A 19,886-nucleotide genomic window follows, 5' to 3' on the forward strand; every position below is an offset into this window, starting at 1 on the left:
CAGGGAGAACATGGAGACTCCACACAGAAAGATCCCGTGCCCGAGCCGGGACTCGAACCCGGAATCTTCTCGCTGTGAGGCAACCGTGCAGCCCAAATTTAGAAGCAGTTCGACTTAAAATAATAAGACACTGTGAACATTCTGTGTTGCTGTGTCTCCACCTTGAGGGCCTCCGGGAGCCCATAAAGACTCCAGCCTACCACGTGGAGCAGCAAGCAGCAACATAGGGCTCTGGAGTAGATATTGGTCAGACCACCTGCTTTGAGGAGCCAACCAAAAAAGCTGGTGCCAGGGTGATTGCTGCTGTGCCTACGCTTCCTTAACTGGGAAACACAAAGACCAGGGCATCAGGGCAGTCCTGCAAACCTCAGCTGATGCATCGCGGACAGAGCAAACCCCACTGCTCCTGTGCAGGAGTGTCTGTTTACAGATCACATTAGGAAGAGAGAATTTCTCTGATCACCTCCTTTTTCTTTTTGTACCAACAGTCAGTTTTGCATGTCAGGGAAGAGGCTTCCGGCTGGGAAAGCCAGTCTGATCACAATGTACCAAGTAGGAGGACAGAAAATTGCTCTGTGCCAAAAAGGGAGTGGTGATAGAAAAGCACCAAAGCCATGAGGTATAAACAGTGCTCCACTAGAACAGAACTAGAACTAGAACGCCTGTACCCAGCAGCCTCTCAAGTCAAGGCATCAGGGCGCATTCAGAGGCCTCCACAGCATAAAGGTGCTGGAACCTTCAACGGTAGCAAGGAGAGGGAACTGCACTGTTGGACGCACGGAAGCCTGCACTCCCACCTGGGCTCATTAAGGTCCATCCTGATGGGATCCCCTCACCAGTGCTCAACTCCTCTAAAGTGACTTGACACATGTGTCTTTGTGTGTCTCCTGATCAGATCCCCCCCAGTACACAAATAAACACATACAATACTTCCATGTGCAGTTTTGTTGCTCTGCGTATTTACATGGTAGAGTTTACAGTCATGCTGGTTGTAGTACTTTGCTCAGAACCTGCAGAGATGAAAGAAATGTATTCCTTGCTGGAGATCGTGTCCATCAACTCATCCCTGATGTCTGCCACAACAGAGATGGACAGAGAGAGAGGGACAGACGGACAGACAGACAGACAGAAGGACACAGACAGAGAAGGGGAGGGAGTGACAGAGAGAGAGACAGAGGGAGGACGCATGCAGGAGACATGGAGGACACATAGGGGACACATGAAGGAGACAAAGGACACATGCAGACAAAATTAGATTGACCATAACTGTCTGACTGATGAAAATTATTCTCATTTCTTGTGAATCAACTTTCTGGGAACAGCAGATTTAAGGTGTGAGTCTGTCTCACAGAATTTTTAAGTTCTTGTAAGCAGGCACTTGCTCTGTAGCCATGTCCTCCACTGAGGTCAGCCCACCAGCTGTCCATCCTCGACCTGAAGTACAGCTGCTAACGTTCCAACCATGGAGAAGAATAGGAGCGATTAAGAGAGACTCCTTGAGGACGTGCTGACGCAGTCTCAGCAACGTCACTTCAAGCCTTCAAGCAGTCTCAGTCGTCTTTGGGGTTTCTGGGCCAGGAGTTCTGTGTAGGGAACCAGTTTTTAATGGAGCACAAACAGCTGACAGCCTCAAGGGTTTACCCAGCCTGTCTCCCAGGGAGCGCGCTCAGAAGCCACGGCTGCACCCCCCACGGCTGCACCCCCCACACCAGCATACATGCCCCTCCTCTGTGTTCTAAACCCATTAAACCCCCAACAAACCCACATGCACACACACACACACACACAAATATACGCACGCACACACACACAAATCCACACATACTGTTGGTACAACTCAGACGGATGAATATTTATTCTATGTCTTTGATATCACTTTCTTCTTGCCACTTACTGGACATAGCACTAGATCAGCATTTTGTGCTCCTAGTTGAAAAACTCTCACTAGTTAACTAGTGGCACACAATTTTCCGCAGTAGTTAACTAGTCAGGCACATCCATCCCCTTGGAACCGGAGTCAGAACAGGAAACTGGAAAGAACGAGCATTTACCCTCTGTCCCTGCGACACCGGCTGCGTGTGGCCTTGCTGCCTCAGCACTCGGCCAATTCAAGGGAGTATTTTGGGACAAATTACAAAATCTGAACGACGACCTGTGTAGAAGAGCCCTTTGTGATTGAGTCACGCTCCCTCTAAACCCCCATTTCACTCCCATACCAGTAAAACCACCAGTTTAACTGCATTGAATCTTCCAAGTTTGCTGTTCTCTAGTGTGCAGCCTGCATGTGTGTGTGTGTGTGTGTGTGTGTGTGTGTGTGTGTTGGTACATGGAGGCAAAATACAGACCCTTTAGGGCAAAATGGTAAAAAAAAACCACACACATACACAACTGCTGGTGTGGGTCACCCGTCAGAACACGGGCTTCGTTCTCTCACAGTCCGGGTTCTGCCGGGAGTGTTCTACGGAGGGCAGCAACACTCCTTTGTTGCGTCAACAAGAGAAAGAAGAAGAAGGAGGGGCGGGCTGGTCCGCGTGACGTCACGTGACGGACCAGGAAAGGCAAGAGGAAAACATCGCGTCTGGGTTCTCGCTCCTCGAACTAAGAAGCAAGTACGACTCAGTCCGTCCTGTTGACGCGCTGCTATCGCTCCATGCTCGGTGTCGGCTCAAGGCGCCACCCGCAGCCCTCGCAGCTTCAGGAAGACGCCGATTGGCAGTTAGCATGACCTAGCTCGAAGCTAACGTTAACAGTCTCCCGCTACCTTCGGGAGGGTGGTCAGTTAGATTCTCCGGTGCCCCGATGCAGCTGTCACAAGGTTCAGTGGAGCTCATTTGTTCCGACCCACTCGGTGTGTACTGAACGTAACCAGGACAATGATCAGACTTTTAACGAGCTAACGAGCTAACTTGCTCGCTAGCTCGTTACCTGGAGCAGGGTGACGGTGGCAGCGGCTCATCCCGGTAGAGGGACGTGGGTGATGACTTGTCGGCTCACTACTGGGTTTACTGAAGCTCCTGGCTAACCCTTTGGATGCTTGTCGGCTCACATCCGTTTAACTGATGTTTTCCGAGGAAGTGGTCAATAATCGGCCCTGTCGCAACTTACAGCTGCTGCAGCCGATAGCATGGAGCCCTGCTGGCTGAGATGCTCCTTTGATCGTTAACTTTCTCTAAATGTTTGCAGCCAAAGTGAGCAGTGAAGCCCGAGCAGCGAGGCCGACATGTCGTATGGTAAAGCCGAGAGCTATCGCCCGGTCCCGCGGGACTTCAGCAGCCTGATCCAGACATGCAGCTCCAACATCCAGAAGATCACACAGAACAGTAAGGCTGTGTGAGTGAGAGAGAGAGAGACTATAGACCAGGGGTGTCCAAACTGGTCCAGTAAAGGGCCGGTGTGGCTGCAGGTTTTCATTCCAACCAAGCAAAAGCAACACCTGATTCTACTTAAACCAACTAAAGCCTGATTTATGCTTCTGCGTCGTGGCGACGCCGTACGCACGCCGTAGCCCCTACGTCGTCATTGTGCATTTATAGTTCTGCGTCGAGGGAACGCGTTGCTCTGTAATTCACTGCCAAGCCACTAGAGGGGTGTGGCTTTATCTTCGTGTGGTTTTGGGGGACTCTTGTCGAATTCCTTAGTTTTCTTCCGGTCATAGCACATGGGTCAGAGACAGAGACAACGATGGAAGTTGTAAAGGTGGTCATACCTGCGAACCTCCTCGATAACTCTTACTTCGGCTTGGTCCATTTTTTTTTGGGGTGTTGCTCTCACCACAGAAACTTTAAAAATGGCGGTGTTGTTGTGCTGAACCGGAAACGTAGTGTGAGCGGACCAATCACAGTCCGTTGACGTTCACGTCACTACGCGTCGACGTGACGCGTAGTCAGGATTTTTTGGAGGTGCACGTCGGGCTACGGCGTAGGGGTCTGCGTTGACGGCGTAGGTACGGCGTCGCCACGATGCAGAAGCATAAATCAGGCTTAAGCCGTGTCCACACAGCTCATTTGTTGGATCAGGTGTTGCTTTTGCTTGGTTGGAATGAAAACCTGCAGCCACACCGGCCCGTACTGGACCAGTTTGGACACCCCTGCTATAGACTATACTCATGACTGTGATGACACTGAGTCAGAGATTAAAGTCAGATGTTTTAATTTGTTGTTTAACCTTTTATTGAGTCAGGTAATCTCATTAAATCTCCAGAGAGCCCAGTTACAGGCCAAGGCACACCAGTGACAGACAGATTGACTTCCAGTACTCCATCATTCCAGTGGTTTGAAAAGCTAAAAAAGGGCAGGCTCTGAAAGAGGCTTTCTCCCTGAGACTAGTTTAAAATCCCTAAGACCAGAGGTGTCCAACTGGTCCAGTACTGTGTGGCTGCAGGTTCTCATTCCAACCAAGCAAAAGCAACACCTGATCCAACCAATGGGTGAGAACACAGCTTGATTGATTTAAGTAGATTCAGGTGTTGCTTTTGTTGAGGTGGACTGAGAACCTGCAGCCACACGGCGCTGTACTGGACCAGTTGGACACCCCTGCCTTAGAGGAACTGTTCAGCAGAGAGGTCTTCTGACATCACATGGCTCCGCCCCTTAAACAACAGGGACTGCACTACTATGATAAAAGTGAAATGATATGTGATCACATGTCCGTGTGGGTCTGCCAAAGTCACATGCCTGGGCAGTAAAGTACATTTGTGAGGATAGTTTTGTGTGTGCTGGGGCCACAGCCTCAGTGTCTGTTCAGACACGGCTGGTCTGGACCCGCGAGGCTGTTTCACCAAGGTGCTGGTCCAAGTGTGCTTGACTCGTCTCTGTGCCTGGTTCCTCTGACAGCTGCTCAGATCAAGAGTATGGTGAGCCAGTTGGGGACCAGACAGGACACCAGTGAGCTCCAAGATCGCCTGTATGTATCAGCCTCATCCCCACTCAGTCCAAACACACACACACACGCTGCATGCATGCATCGGTTTATTCATCGAGCTTAAGGCCTGGTAAGTGGTGTTGGGTTCCATCTTAAAATTGGTTGCCAATCGGCTTCATGTTCCAGACTAGTTAGCAAGCGACGTCCCTGTCGAGCAGCAGACTTAGAGAAAGACTGAGGCTCCGTAGCAGCGGCCACACGGTTGTTGTGGCTGCTTCAACGTGGTTTCCCTGCCCTGGCGAGGACTTCTGGAGGTCCAGGTGAAACTCTGCAGTGGGAGCTACTCCACATGCTCAGGCAGGCCAGCTTGCATTACATTTAAATGTGGAGGGATGGTAGCAGAGCAGTAGCACGAGCTAGTAGCCAGACGCTCACAGCCACACCGCTGCTGTTGTTTCCACAAGCTGAAAAAGGTGAAATCTACTCATGATTTGATCAATCTGCCTGACTGTGGTAACAACTCGGCCCAAGTCTGTACTTCACCCTCCCTCCCTGGACACATTACACTGGGCTCAAGACGTGGGAACAATAAAAGTCGAATTTATAATGTGTTTAATGATTTTATCAAGACAGGCTCTGTGTTGGATCAACTCAGGGGTGCCGATAAGTCACCAGGGCTCAATGGGAAGTTCTCTATCTTAGAGGCAGAGGGGCCCCTCTTCACATTTAGGCCAAATGAGGATTTCTGAGTTTATGTTGCTTCGCCTAAGTCCAAGTTCATGAAGGGCTCAGCTGGTTAAAACTTGCTGCCCCAGTTGGTACTGTGCCTTTGACTCTCATTTTTAATGGAACATTTTTTCCAGTTTTATTTGAAATGCTTGGAAATCAAAAATCAGCCTCAGTGACTTATAAGTAGTGATACCAACAGCCTGAGTTACTAGTGACTGATATTCACACTGTCAGGTCTTGAACAGTTTTTGGAATCTTATGTTAATAAACAGTTCTTTAATTTTCTATTGGAAAACATCTTGAAGACGCGTGCTCAACACCACCTCCCGGCCAGCAGGTGTCTCCCTCCCTCCTGCTGCACTAATCTAATCTCCTTTGCTGCGTCCGAACTGCCAAGTACCAACCTACGTCCTCCTGCTACGACCTACCGCTACCTCCTACTCCTACAACCTAAACACGGCGGCACCATTCAGACACCCTAGATTGGTGGTGAAGCACGACCTCTGCTGGCAGAGCACAGATACTGCAAATAGGTAGACAGCGCCAACGAAAGCCCCACCTGCTGGCCTGGCTGTGGTACTGCACTCCACTCTGAGCACCTTTCACTCATTCTCTATTTTTAAGCACATTAACACACCTTTAGTCATCAACGACGACTATAAATGTTGGTGCTGCATCAGAATGGGAGACTGTTGGTGGCGCAAACTTGGCTTGCGCGTCCACAAGTTTTTAGGGGACGAAGAAGAAGTCCGCAGTGCATTGTGGGCCATAGGTTGCTCCATAGGATGCACCTGAACCGACCTACAATGTGGGCGTGTTTAGGCTGGAATTGAGGTTGCGAAATAGGTCGCTACTCGTGCCAGTTGTGGTTTCGGACAGCCTACGACCTGCTCTGAGACCTACGATCCGACCTACTTGGCAGTTCGGACGCAGCACTGGTTACCAGGTTGACTCAACTGACCTCGTGTGGTCGGACGTGGAATAGCGAGAAGAAGAGAGACAAGCCATGTGGTCGACCTCATTACCATAGTGATGATGTCACACACTAACAGAACCAACATGAGTCTGTCAGAGGCTAAAGTTGATTCCTTGAGCTATGGCTACTGTTTGCTAGTGAAGCAAAGAGAAGGAGAGTGAACATATCCTGGATCATCAGCTTGTGTCTTTCCTCGTCGTCTCCACAGGCAGCAGGTGCAGCACTATACCAACCAACTAGCAAAAGAAACCAACAAGCACCTGAAGGAGTTGGGCTCGGTCCCTCTGCCATCCTCACCCTCAGAGCAGGTTAGTGCGCAGTCACTTTCAAAGGTTCACTATGTTGGGGGTGGGGATCTTGGCGGGCTTAGGGACGTCACAAGAGAGGGTTTTATTTTTTAAACCCCTTTTTTATAACAGAAATTCTGTAAAACCTCAAACTCAAAGAATTTTTAATGTCTGCTTCGGTTCTCATACAAATGTACACGTAGCTATTATTTAGTGTCCATGTGGCAGTGAGGGATCCATCATCCATCCGTCCATCCATCCATTTTCTATAACGCTTATCCGTTAAGGGTCGCGGGGGGTGGAGTCTATCCCAGCTGACAGTGGGTGGGAGGTGGGTTCACCCTGGACAGGTCACCAGTCCGTCACAGGGCCATCAGGAGCAATTATGGGTTCAGAATCTTGCTCAAGGACACTTGGACATGGTCACTGGGGGAAGTGGGGATCGAACCAGCGACCCTTCAGTTGCTAGACAACCACGTTACCTCTGAGCCACGCCGGCCCGGTGAGGGTTAAGACAATCATTGAAGTGTATCTGTCATTGTCCCTGTTATCACTAGAATGAAAAGTAGGCAGTGCAACGAAGCACAAGTTGGTTTTGGGCGGCCCGTTGATCGCAGCCTCTACATCCCTTCAAATCCAGCACCAGCAGATGGTGTGAACTGAAATATCACTGTCCCTCAGACATTTGGTGGTTGGGTTTTGCCCAGCAATGGGCCTGACGATATGAGTGCTGTTTATCCAAGCACCAGCATATAGGTTCAGTCTGTGTAACAGAGTTCAAATAAACTGCTGAATGCCACACAACAACTGAAGATGTCTCCAATGATGGTGGACACAGACTTAGTGTTGTTAGTATTTTTTTCATTCTGATGAGAAACCCAGTACTGCTCAGTATCAATTATTATTTGTGTCTGTGACTCTGATGGGTCACAGAATGAGGGAATACCCTCTGTCTCAAATGTTGCCATACGTATGTGGACCCTTGATTCTTTAGCATGCTGGTGTTGCATGTTGTGTAGATTCATCTGATGAGGCCCAATAGAGGGAAATAATGCACAGTGCAAATATCTACTGTGCTGGAGACCTGCACTAAATCCCTAAATGTCTTTTTAATATCTAATCCATTTTAACGTACTGGTCTTCCGGTAGCTGGAAAATGTGCTTCTACATGATGGCACAGAGATCTGTATCTCACTGGTATCGTGCTAATTAGCTGGCTGAAGGGAACGGATGTCTTCAACAACGTACATTGCAATCAGTGTTGAATTGTTCTGGCTGACAGATGGTTCTTTAGAGGTCGTTGGAAAATCTAACTTTACCTGGTGTTTGGATTGGGTACATTTTGGTCAGTGAAGGTGACGTTCGCTTTAACACGGGGTGTTTTGCGACTATTTTTGTGGAGGCGTTTTGTTTTGATTGGTGCCTCATCGGTATTTTTCTCCTGGCTGATCACATATTGACGGTGTCCAGGACAGCAGACTAACCCTAACCCCATTGTCCGCCATTGTGGTTACGGCTGGACATATAATGAATTGATTGCGTGGGCCACAGTTTTCAAAGCATTCAGTTTTATGCAAGTTCAAATTAATGAATAAAGGTGTGTTGACACCAGACACAACGCGATTTTTCGTGCGACAAGTTTACAAGTAAAGTCCATGTAAAGAGGCAATTAGATGCAAATTTGCATGTATACTTGAAAACTTCACGGTGTGAATTTCACGTATTCGCATCTAGAAAATATTCAACTTGTGAGACGTTGTGTCGAGAGAGCCTATCAACGTTGAGATTCCCCTGGCGTCAGTGAAGTCACGTCAACGGTCCTGGCTGTGATTGGTGTCCGACCGTGATATCCTGGCACCGATCCTCGCTAACAGGTCATCGAACTCGGCCCTCGTCAGCCTGAAGTACCGCTGGAAACGGCTGTTGTCCAGGTGCAGTTCCCAGAGAAAGCAGTGAAATTCACCCAGCTGAGTGCTCCCCCGGATTGTGCCATGGACCCAGATACAGGCGTTTGGTTTTCCGCTGTATCTGAGACATCCACAACAGATACAAGCCAGCAATGGTTATTAGGTCAGCCAGGTTGATGATGGAAAGAAATGGCAGAAATAAATTCTTCTCGCAGGGGAAAAAAAGTTTGCACGAATGACGCGAATAAGAACAAATGATCCAGCAGTCAAATTTGCGCGAATAAAGCGATGTGCATAAAGCGACGTGAAAATTTGTGTCGTGTTTGGTTCAGAAGAAGAATTGTATTTCATTATTTGTGACTGAGTATTGCATTTGCGAAGTAATTCATTGGATTACTGCTCATTGCCAACACTGATGTCAGTGGTGAAGGGTTCCATTGGTGGGCGGTGTGCTGTGCCCACATTCACACCAACCATTCACTCTCAATTCACTCCGCCTCATTCACAAAGTGTGCGGCTGATGCCAGCAGCCCAGTCTGGACCTGGGGTCAAGGTCTGCAGCACTTCCCTCAGATGATGTTTTGGTGCCTATGAATAACTAAGACCTAAAGACCTCATCTCACAGTTGTATAGATATTGTCAGATCTGCTCCGACCCAAAACACTCAGTTTCTTTCATGGTCCAGCCCTCTGAGTACTTCCACCAACCACCGTGCTAACTGTTGCAGCACCCTGCTGACAGGCTGACCCCCTTCTGACTCAAAGTCTGAAGGAGTCTGTTCGCCATGGTAGGGGCCAGGGGGTCTGTGGTCACCAGGGTCCCTCTTGGGATTTACAGTGGACCACATGGTATCAGTGCTGTGAAAACCCACTTATCTTTCTGTTAGACAACTGTATTGAGACCGTGTGACCACCAGAGGTCAGTCTCTGTGGACGTTATTTGCGTCAAGATGTTTGACACAGTTCAAACTATCACTGCTTAGAATTGAATCTTTCAACTTTCATGACATTACATTAAAATATTTGAAAACAAAACTCACTCAACTTCAAACTTCTTCAAATGCCTTCTCTTGCATATGTCAGCAAAGCTTTGGTTTCTGATGCCATGGAAGCTTCGTTCAAGCTTCCACTCAGTGTGAAATTACCAAGACTGTCATTTAAACGCCATCGCTGCTGCCCTAGTTCACACACAACTTGATGTCCAGTTTTATTGCTGCAAATGCTGTCTTGTTGTAGCCTTCTCGCACCACATTCCACCCAAAATCCAAAGTGTTAAGAGTGAAACTAGCTATTAAGAACTCTCTGGCAGTTTGGTCATGTTTGTTATAAACTCTGGTTAGCAGTGGTGTGAGTCTCCTGTGTAGCAGCTCGGTAGACAGGCAGACAGCTGCTGTCTTGCTGTACCAGGTGATATGTTAGAATGTAGACGGCATGTCCACCACGTGACTAAAAACCCTGGAGAAACATCAGTAATTTGAAGGACAGACTTGCTGGAAGAAAACTGGGGTGGAGAGACAGATACTGCTGTCATTCATCCCCCCTACTTGTCCAAGTCCAGTCAGGTGTGAGTCTCCAAATCCGCTCACCTGTCCCTGCTGCCTCTGTCTAAGTAGAGCAGGGGTAGAACCTCCCTCCTAGAAGAGCAGGGGTAGAACCTCCCTCCTAGTAGAGCAGGGGTAGAACCTCCCTCCTAGAAGAGCAGGGGTAGAACCTCCCTCCTAGAAGAGCAGGTGTAGAACCTCCCTCCTAGTAGAGCAGGGGTAGAACCTCCCTCCTAGAAGAGCAGGGGTAGAACCTCCCTTCTAGAAGAGCAGGGGTAGAACCTCCCTCCTAGAAGAGCAGGGGTAGAATCTCCCTCCTAGTAGAGCAGGGGTAGAACCTCCCTCCTAGAAGAGCAGGGGTAGAACCTCCCTTCTAGAAGAGCAGGTGTAGAACCTCCCTCCTAGTAGAGCAGGGGTAGAACCTCCCTCCTAGAAGAGCAGGGGTAGAACCTCCCTTCTAGAAGAGCAGGGGTAGAACCTCCCTCCTAGAAGAGCAGGGGTAGAACCTCCCTCCTAGAAGAGCAGGGGTAGAACCTCCCTCCTAGAAGTGCAGGGGTAGAACCTCCCTCCTAGAAGGGCAGGTGTAGAACCTCCCTCCTAGTAGAGCAGGTGGAGAACCTCCCTCCTAGTAGAGCAGGTGGAGAACCTCCCTCCTAGTAGAGCAGGAGGAGAACCTCCCTCCTAGTAGTGCAGGTGGAGAACCTCCCTCTTAGTAGAGCAGGAGGAGAACCTCCCTCCTTCTATGAACCAGCACATTTGAGACAGCAGAGATGAAAACCTTCCTTTACCAGCACTAAGGTGGAGCAGATCCAGGATCAGTGGGGACAGACGTCTGCTTTGACCTGCTGGAGGGAGAGAGAGAGACGGAGGACAGGGACAGAGACAAAGATGGAGAAGAGAGGGACAGAGAGAAAGAGAGAGGCAGTAGCGACAGAAAGATTGACACATGGGAATATGAACAAGACGGCAGGAGAAAGACAGAACTGGAGAGTTAGGACACACAGCATCAACAGGAAACTGGCTGTCAATAAGAACATCCACCAGCTACAGGAGCATCAACTCCAGCATGTACGCATTGATGAGGACGGTCACAGTGCGACACCTGCTGATCTTTTTTGTAGCTGCTGTTCGTGTGTCGGTAGGTAACTAAATATAGTTTAGCATCTAAGAGGAAGGACCAAAGCGCAGGTCGAGAGCAGAGTAAGTATTTGTAGCTAGATAGCGTATTTGCAGTATTGACAGGAGGTAGTATAGAAGTGGTAGTTAGGGGAAGACATAGAGGTATCAGAGGTACAGGAAGAAGGAAAATAAATTAACTTGAAGAATGTAAATTTTACTTGTATCTTTGCCGATGTGATTTTCTCCTTTTAATCAGAGATGGAAAAACAGTTGTCTTTTTTTCATTAATTGCTTCATAAAGAAAAAAACAAATGAAACAAATTCTTCATTGTTTTATTCGTCTTTTAGTTTGCTTGGTTGAATTATGAGCTACGAAGCTCTGCAGTTGCAAGTGTTCAGTTTATTCCTGGTGAATACAGCTGCTATTGGTGCCCCTGCAGTGCCACCTGCTGGCCTTGTTTATGAATAGAATTTGAGGCAAATCTAAGAGGGTATATTAGAAATATCTAAGATTGTGTCAAAATCATAACATCAGTTTTTAGGAGGTTAGCAAAAGCCTCCAAAATGAAACTGAACACATTAAAGTGTGTGTAAACGTGTCACATCATAAAAGTCCAGCTTGTATCGGACTGTTAATGAGGACAAGGAGCAGCCGATGTCTTTGCTGCAGTGTAGCATCAGCAGTTTGTTCCTGAAAAATGTTTCAGGGTTGTCATATCGGCAGCACAGTGGAGCAGTGGTCCTCCCTGTGGCCCTCCTGGGTGAGTCTGCATGTTCTCTCCGCTTCTCCCTGTTCCTGCTGGGTTCTCTCTGGTACTCCAGCTTCCTCCACAGTCCAAAGACATCAAGAGGGACCAGGTTAATCCAGACTCTAAATTGACCGTAGGCGTGGCTGGGAGAGCCAATGGTTGTCTGTCTCTATGTGTTGGCCCTGTGATGGACTGGTGACCTGTCCAGGGGGAAGGCTGCTGGGATAGGCTCCACCCCCAACACCCTCATCAGGAGAAGAGGGGGAAGATGGAGGGATGGATGGAGGGGTGGATGGAGTGATGGATGGATGGGTGGATGGAGGGATGGGTGGGTGGATGGGTGGGTGGATGGATAGTTTCTAAGCAAGAACCACTGATTGAGCAACAGGCATCAGGCTCCATGTCCTCTGTTGTTGTTGTGTTGCACACAAATGAAGTGGGGGAAGTCTCGGCTCGTGGGTCCACCCACGCTGATGTGGTACCCAGTGCAAGTGGGAATGCACTTTCCTGAGCCATATCGACCCAACCCAAGCCCAAGTGAACCAGTGGCAACGCACCTTAAGTCTATAGCAGCATAAACTAGGAGCTGGTCCAGGAGGTCTGTCCCCCGGACTGAAACTGGGAGACGGTTCCACAGGAGGGGAGCCTGATAGCTGAAGATTCTGCCTCCCATTCAGCTTTTAGAGACTCTGGAACCACAAGTAGACCTGCATGCTGGGGCATAGTGCTCTGGTGGGTTCATAAGGAACTAGGACCTCTTCCAGTCTGACCATTAAGAGCTTTAAAAGGATGGATGGTGGGTGGGTGGGTGGGTGGATTGGATGGATGGGTGGGTGGTGTCATATCTAAAATGTATTTTGGTTTTACTGCTTGTTTAACTTGAGATTCATTCATACCTCAGGTCATAACGATTGCCTAAAGGTGTCAAAAAATAGATCGTTCAGTGTTAAAACCTCTTTGTGTCAAAGGTTCTCCAACAGTTTGATAGAAATTTTAAAAAGTTAGAAATGTATTTTTAATCTTTCATGTTCATGTGTCACTCGGTGGCGTCCAGAGGCAGCAGAAGATTCAGCGGGACCGGCTGATGAATGACTTCTCAGCAGCTCTCAACAACTTCCAAGCTGTCCAGCGGCGTGCAGCTGAGAAGGAGAAGGAGTCGGTGGCCCGAGCCAGAGCTGGATCACGCCTGTCAGTAAGTGCTGTCACCGTACATGATGACGTCTGGACAGAATCCATCAACTCTCCTGAACACAATGGCCTATACAACAGCTCAGTCTGAGGATTAAATCCAGTTGTCTTTCTTTTATTTCATTATTTTGTTTATTTCCAGCTGTGTCAGATGGATCCAATCATGTGGTTTCTCTTCTCTTTCAGGCGGAGGAAAGCACTCGAGATGAAAAGCTCGTTTCTTTTGACAAGTAAGCATGAGATTCATTCTTTCAGGGCTCTTCTCTCATGTTGGAAGATGTGGTCCAGGGTTGAATTACACAAGGTAACTGGAACATTAATGACATCAATGGGGGGGGGGGTCAAAGATCCAAAGGAGTACCAGGTACAATTGATGATTGAAAACCAAAGAAGGTGTGCTGAGCCAGTCCATCCTTGATTTGCGCGGTGGAACCTCTAGAACCTCAGAGTCCCTCCATTATTGAGCAGGTGCTGATGCTGAATGCTGCTCACTGATTGGACTGACAGCTGCTAAACTTGGGCTCTCTGACTCTGTGTTAGTGTGTGATTGTGAGCTGTGTGACATGTTTTGTTGGCAAACGTGAAGTCAGGAGGACTGGGGTCAGATGAGTGCTCAGACGGAGGAGGTGGCCATCACAGAGGAGGACCTGGAGCTCATCAAGGAGAGAGAAACCAACATCAGACAACTAGAGGTCAGCCTGTCATCACATACCAGGACAGAAGCCACCCACTGCTAAAGTCATCACAACTTCACGCCTGTTTCTTTGTTCCAGTCTGACATCATGGATGTCAACCAGATCTTCAAAGACCTGGCAGTGATGATCCACGACCAGGGAGAGATGATCGGTGAGGACCTGCTTTACTGGTACCTGTGTCACCTGGTCAGGTGGTCCTGTTGATGAATCCACACAGCAGGGACACAGTTAAAATCTATATGTCAATATCTATGTATGTGTGGCGCACACACACACACACACACACACACACACACACACACACACACACACACACACACACGGACACCACTTGCTAGGGTGAGTGGCTGTATTAGTCAGATGCTCTAAGATGTCTCCACAGATCTATGGTGCGAGCGAGTGAGTGTGCCCTGATTCTGGTGTATCACCTGTTTGTCACTACTTCCTGGTCCTGGTGTATCACCTGTTTGTCACTACTTCCTGGTCCTGGTGTATCACCTGTCTGTCACTACTCCCTGGTCCTGGTGTGTCACCTGTCTGTCACTACTTCCTGGTCCTGGTGTGTCACCTGTCTGTCACTACTTCCTGGTCCTGGTGTGTCACCTGTGTCTGTCACTACTTCCTGGTCCTGGTGTGTCACCTGTCTGTCACTACTTCCTGGTTCTGGTGTGTCACCTGTCTGTCACTACTTCCTGGTCCTGGTGTGTCACCTGTCTGTCACTACTTCCTGGTCCTGGTGTGTCACCTGTCTGTCACTACTTCCTGCTCTCTTGGGTGATGGAGTCGTAGGGTGTAGATCAATCCAGGATATCTGGATGTTAGTGTGATACATTTCCATTCTTCAGCCATGCAGGACTCCTCGTATATTTGGAGCATGTAAGAAATAATATTCTTTGGGGACTGACGACCTTTGACAGCTTCTATAGTTGCAGTCTTCCCCCCCCCCACTGCTGACTGAAGACCTGCTGCCTTTGCTGCTCTGCAGACAGCATCGAAGCAAATGTGGAGAACGCTGAAGTTCACGTGGAGCGAGGAGCGGAGCAGCTGCAGAGAGCTGCCTACTACCAGGTACTGACGCGGCTCTCTACTGGCTGCTTCTTATATTCACGCCTGATGACACGTGTGCTCTGTAATGTGTCCTGGTCTTGTTTGATCGAGTCCTGGGAGCACCAGAAGAGGTCGTGGGTCATTCACTCTCCCCCCTCACCTTCTGTTACCACAGCAAAAGTCCCGGAAGAAGATGTGCATCCTGGCCATGGCTGTTTCCATCGTGCTGGTCATCCTGGGCATCATCATCTGGAGTGTGTCCAAGTGAGCCCCCTCAACACCTGAGTGTTGTGTCGCTACTGTATTTTACTCTGCCCCCCCCCCCCCCCCCCCCAAATTCCACTTGCAAGTACCAGCTTGGAAATGGAGGCTGATCACTACTCCAGGATCTGCAGAGCACAAGAACTAATCTCAACTGATCCAGGCTGATTTTTGTAAAATAGAAAGAAAATCCTATTTAAGCAGATGAAGAGGAGAACGGAGGCCTAAGGGGGCGCCAACGAGTGATGACAGATCTTAGATTCCTTAAGTTGCTTCATTCATGACTTGTCTTATTTACTGCACTAACACTGTATTTCAGCTCCTCAAATGTTATTGGCCTCATGTCACAACAGGCACGACGACTACAGAATCTAGGCTGTTTAAGCACCGTCAGTTATTGATTGGCACCTGATCGAGGCTTGGATGGGTGCAGGAGGACCCTGCTGGGAGCTGTCCTCAGCCCCGGGGCTCTGATCTAGAGATGTAGGAGATGAATAGGAATTAGCAAAGATGAAGCCATGTCTGTAAATACAGCAGAGTCCTGCGTTCTATTCCACTTCATGGATGTCAGAAGAGCAACTCCAGTCTTCAAATGCACCATTTTTATTGATTTCTTTGACTCCTGTCAGTGTGTGTAATAAATGTCTAAAACACCTTCTGGGTGTGAGACCAGTTCTTCTCAACATCTGACGCCTCGTCTCTTGCTGCGGCTGACATCACAGTAGATAGCTGGACATAAATGGATGCGTGTGAAACCAGCCATCATCACCGCTGTCACGCGACTTCTCTCTGCTGCTCAATGTCCTCGTCCTTCCCTCAACAGAAGGGGACTCTTCAGTTGATGTAACTTTTATTCTGAAGTTCACAGGAAGTTTGCTTGGCCACATTAAAGAGGCAGTCACAGTACATTGTGCTGGCACTTGGCGTGCTGGAGCAGATCACCAGTACATGTCTGCTGCAGTACCAGCGTGACGAAGAGGCACACAGTACCTTTACTGAAGTAAAATAATTCTCTGGTAAAAAATCCATCCATCCATTGATTTCCTTCCACTTATTCCTGTTCAGGGTGGTGGGGGTGGAGCCTATCCCAGCAGCCTTCCCCCTGGACAGGTCACCAGTCCATGGCAGGGCCAACACATAGAGACAGACAACCATTGGCTCTCCCAGCCACGCCTACGGTCAATTTAGAGTCTGGATTAACCTGGTCCCCTCTTGATGTCTTTGGACTGTGGAGGAAGCTGGAGTACCAGAGAGAACCCAGCAGGAACAGGGAGAACATGGAGACTCACCCAGAAAGACCCCGTGCTCCAGCCGGGGCTCCACCCACAACCTTCTTGCTGGGGGGCCACACTGAGGACCACTGCTCCACCGGGCCTCCTGGTAAAAAGTCTCCATTCAAAATTCTGCTCAAATGAAAACAAGTATTTAATACTGTGTTTACTTTGATACCAAAAGTAAAAGTACGTATTCAAATACTTGACGTTTGTGTATTCGAGTGGCCTTGAACCACTGAGCTCTGAGGGCTGCGTGTGGTCCAGCTGACAGTCTCCTCTTTGTGTCATCATCATCTTCATCCTCTTCATCAGGAGTTTGTCACATTTTCTGTACAAAAACTTTTTCTGATAAATGTAGTGGAGTGAAATTATACAGTCTCCTAACATGGAATACTCAAAGTACTGAACCCGCAACATACTATTTAAAGTAGTGTTTGAGTAGAAATACTGTTACTTTCCACCAGTGATCAGCAGTGTCCTGAGCTCCATCCGGCCACGGGGTTGTGCTCCTGCAGGACTGGAGGGACGACCTCAGGCCGGATGGCTGTCTGCGGTTTCAGGACTCAGGAGTCTTGCAGTGACTGATTCTCCCTCCGGCGGCTCATCGCTGATATGTGTTCATCCAGTGACTGATGAAGTACTGCGTCTATTTGTGATCTCCTGAGTGCACCGATTATCCTACAAATATTTGAAAACAGAGACAATCTCCACCTGAACTGGGCATCACAGGAACACACCTGAGGACATAGTCCAGGATGGTGGGTGTGCACTTGGCGTGCACGTGCTCATGTGAACAGGAAGCAAAATCATGGCATTCAGGAGTCTCCACCCAGCAAAGCAACCCTGACACAGAGGATCAGCAGTTTCCAGAGGTCTGTGTATCCACCTCCTACAGCATGAGTTGTATGTGGAAGCCAAGAAACCCAACCTTGTCAGTCTTAGTCTTGGCGACTGTGGACATGAGGCATACTTGAATGAGAGGTGAAGACCTGTCTGGATCATTGTGAGTGAGTGCTGTTGATCAGGGAGGGTCAGAGGTCAGGCATGTTTCAGAGAAAGTAGATGCTAACCTTAGCAGCCGTGACAAAGAACGAAGAAGTGTTGTTCAGAAAGGCTGTCAAAGTTATCGGAACCATTCCACAAAACTACAAAGTCTGGTGAGTCCCGCCTTCCGTGTTCTGCAGCGCAGTTGACCGTTGTTTTCTTCATCGTAAATACAATTCGACTGCATGGTCGCATAACCTGTTCGAGGCCAAGAGATTCACCGTCCATGAGCATAGAGCTCCTTCTTTCAGTGAAACTGTTGTCTGCCACTCCTGTGCTGTGCGTTTGTGTTCAGTGTAAAAGTGTGTGAGTTGACACTGTGTCCTCTGACTGATAACGCAACATAAAGGCTGCTTTCAGATGGGAGCTGTGTTTACATTCCCAAGTGTTGCCTCACTTTTTCCAAAAGGTTCGCCTCAGGAGAATGAACAAGGGAAATGGGTTGCAGATGTCGGTCATGCGTGATGATGCAGGGAGTGTGTGTGCGTGTGTGTGTGAGATCTGGAGACAATCGCAGCACAAATAACCCTTTCACAAGAGAGAGGTGGCCATTCTGATCAGAGGAGCTGGTGAGTGACCGAACAAACCAACCAACGCCTCCATCCACGAAGGCTTAGTTGACCAGTAGACACTCCTGAGCAATGCCAGTCCATCCATCAGCTGTCCTGCCATGGACTGGTGACCTGTCCAGGGGGAAGGCTGCTGGGATAGGCTCCACCCCAACACCCTGAACAGGAGGAGAGGGGGAACATGAAGGGAGGCATGATGGATGATTACTGATTTAAATAAACCTCCCTCCATCCCTCCATCTCCCCCTCTCCTCCTGTTCAGGGTGGTGGGGGTGGAGCCTATCCCAGCAGCCTTCCCCCTGGACAGGTCACCAGTCCATGGCAGGACCAACACATAGAGACAGACAACCATTGGCTCTCCCAGCCACACCTACAGTCAATTTAGAGTCTGGATTAACCTGGTCCCTCTTGATGTCTTTGGACTGTGGAGGAAGCTGGAGTACCAGAGAGAACCCAGCAGGAACAGGGAGAACATGGAGACTCACCCAGAAAGACCCCGTGCTCCAGCCGGGGCTCCACCCACAACCTTCTTGCTGGGGGGCCACAGTGAGGACCACTGCTCCACCGGGCCGCCCTACATATCTACAGTATTCAGCATATTAATTAATACAATAAATATCAATTCTATATAGTAAATATCTACATTATACAGTATATATATATTTATATATCATATATGGGGGGACTTCCACAGTGGCGCGTTGACCAGTTCTGTCCCTGCCTCCTTTTCGCCAGATGGAGCCCTGCTTCACCCATCAAAGGGCAGTCATGGGGTCTGTCCAAACACGATCAAAACAGGTGACGTAGTTTAGTACAGTCAGTGGTACAGCAAGACAGACTTCTGCTGTACTGTGAAAGTAACAACTGCAACTCCTAGCCTACAGGAACAGAAGGCCTATGAGCCTGGAGTGGTGCTGGAAGCATCAGTGCTGAACGCGTCCGTAGGTCCCACTCACTCCCACGGACACCTTAGATCTTTGGCTCCTGCAGAGTTGCACTCAAAGGTCCTCTGTACACTCGTTTCAGGCCAAGTCTGTTGTGTTGGAGGAAAACGGACAACAGTTGAGAGACACTGATGATTCCCTCAAAGGTGACGAGGTCTTCAGTCCCTCGCTGGATTTCACCCAGTCAGATGCCATTATTTTGAAGGATTCAATTGTGGTTGGGAGAGAAAGGCAGCACCCCACTCCCCATGGTCGTCTTTCAGTTCTACAAATCGGAAAATGCACTTACGAATGTACGCAGCCAGTAAAAGTAATACTACAATGAACATTACAGTACTTACAGTACAGTATACTGAATGTCACAAGTTGTACAGCAAGAAACAACTACCAGTTCTCTTCTCTGTCCTCTTCCTCCCTATCCTTTCTCCTTGTCATCTTCCTCCTCATCCTCTTCCTACTCTTCCTCTTCTTCCTCATCATCTTCCTCCTCATCCTCTTCCTACTCTTCCTCTTCCTCTTTTTCCTCATCATCTTCCTCCGCATCCTCTCCCTATTTGTCCTCCTCATCCTCTTCCTACTCATCCTCTTCCTCCGCATCCTCTTCCTATTCGTCCTCCTCCTCATCCTCTTCCTATTCGTCCTCCTCCTCATCCTCTTCCTATTCGTCGTCCTCCTTATCCTCTTCCTATTTGTCCTC

The 19,886-nt window shown here is 48.8% G+C and overlaps 1 protein-coding gene across 3 annotated transcripts; it reads left to right on the forward strand.

Moving 5' to 3' along the window:
• Positions 1 to 2,474: 2,474 nt before the first annotated feature.
• stx12 (syntaxin 12) lies at positions 2,475 to 16,027 on the forward strand. 3 transcript variants are annotated; one of them, XM_086193908.1, is made up of 10 exons: positions 2,475 to 2,605; positions 3,184 to 3,320; positions 4,833 to 4,902; positions 6,774 to 6,873; positions 13,222 to 13,359; positions 13,542 to 13,585; positions 13,942 to 14,047; positions 14,129 to 14,201; positions 15,036 to 15,118; positions 15,273 to 16,027. In XM_086193908.1, the coding sequence occupies exons 2-10, from the start codon at positions 3,221 to 3,223 to the stop codon at positions 15,363 to 15,365; spliced, it is 807 nt and encodes a 268-aa protein (XP_086050034.1). In that variant the 5' UTR covers positions 2,475 to 2,605; positions 3,184 to 3,220; the 3' UTR covers positions 15,366 to 16,027. The 3 variants fall into 3 exon arrangements, with proteins under 3 accessions (XP_086050034.1, XP_086050033.1, XP_086050035.1); XM_086193907.1 differs by having other exon boundaries at positions 2,478 to 2,609; positions 15,273 to 16,026; XM_086193909.1 differs by lacking the exon at positions 2,475 to 2,605 and adding an exon at positions 2,638 to 2,848.
• Positions 16,028 to 19,886: the final 3,859 nt, after the last annotated feature.

Source organism: Aulostomus chinensis, chromosome 22 (assembly GCF_037954235.1).
Source record: "Aulostomus chinensis isolate RoL2024-O1b breed Wild chromosome 22, RoL_Achi_v1.0, whole genome shotgun sequence".
NCBI lineage: Eukaryota > Metazoa > Chordata > Actinopteri > Syngnathiformes > Aulostomidae > Aulostomus > Aulostomus chinensis.

What these genes read in the sequence shown, in the direction of transcription:
- stx12 (XM_086193908.1), top strand. Translation starts at nt 3,221, where the DNA reads ATGTCGTATGGTAAAGCCGAGAGCTATCGCCCGGTCCCGCGGGACTTC. An exon ending in AGTGAGCTCCAAGATCGCCT is followed by an intron (nt 4,903 to 6,773) that starts GTATGTATCAGC and finishes TCGTCTCCACAG; the next exon opens with GCAGCAGGTGCAGCACTATA. An exon ending in AAGCTCGTTTCTTTTGACAA is followed by an intron (nt 13,586 to 13,941) that starts GTAAGCATGAGA and finishes GCAAACGTGAAG; the next exon opens with TCAGGAGGACTGGGGTCAGA.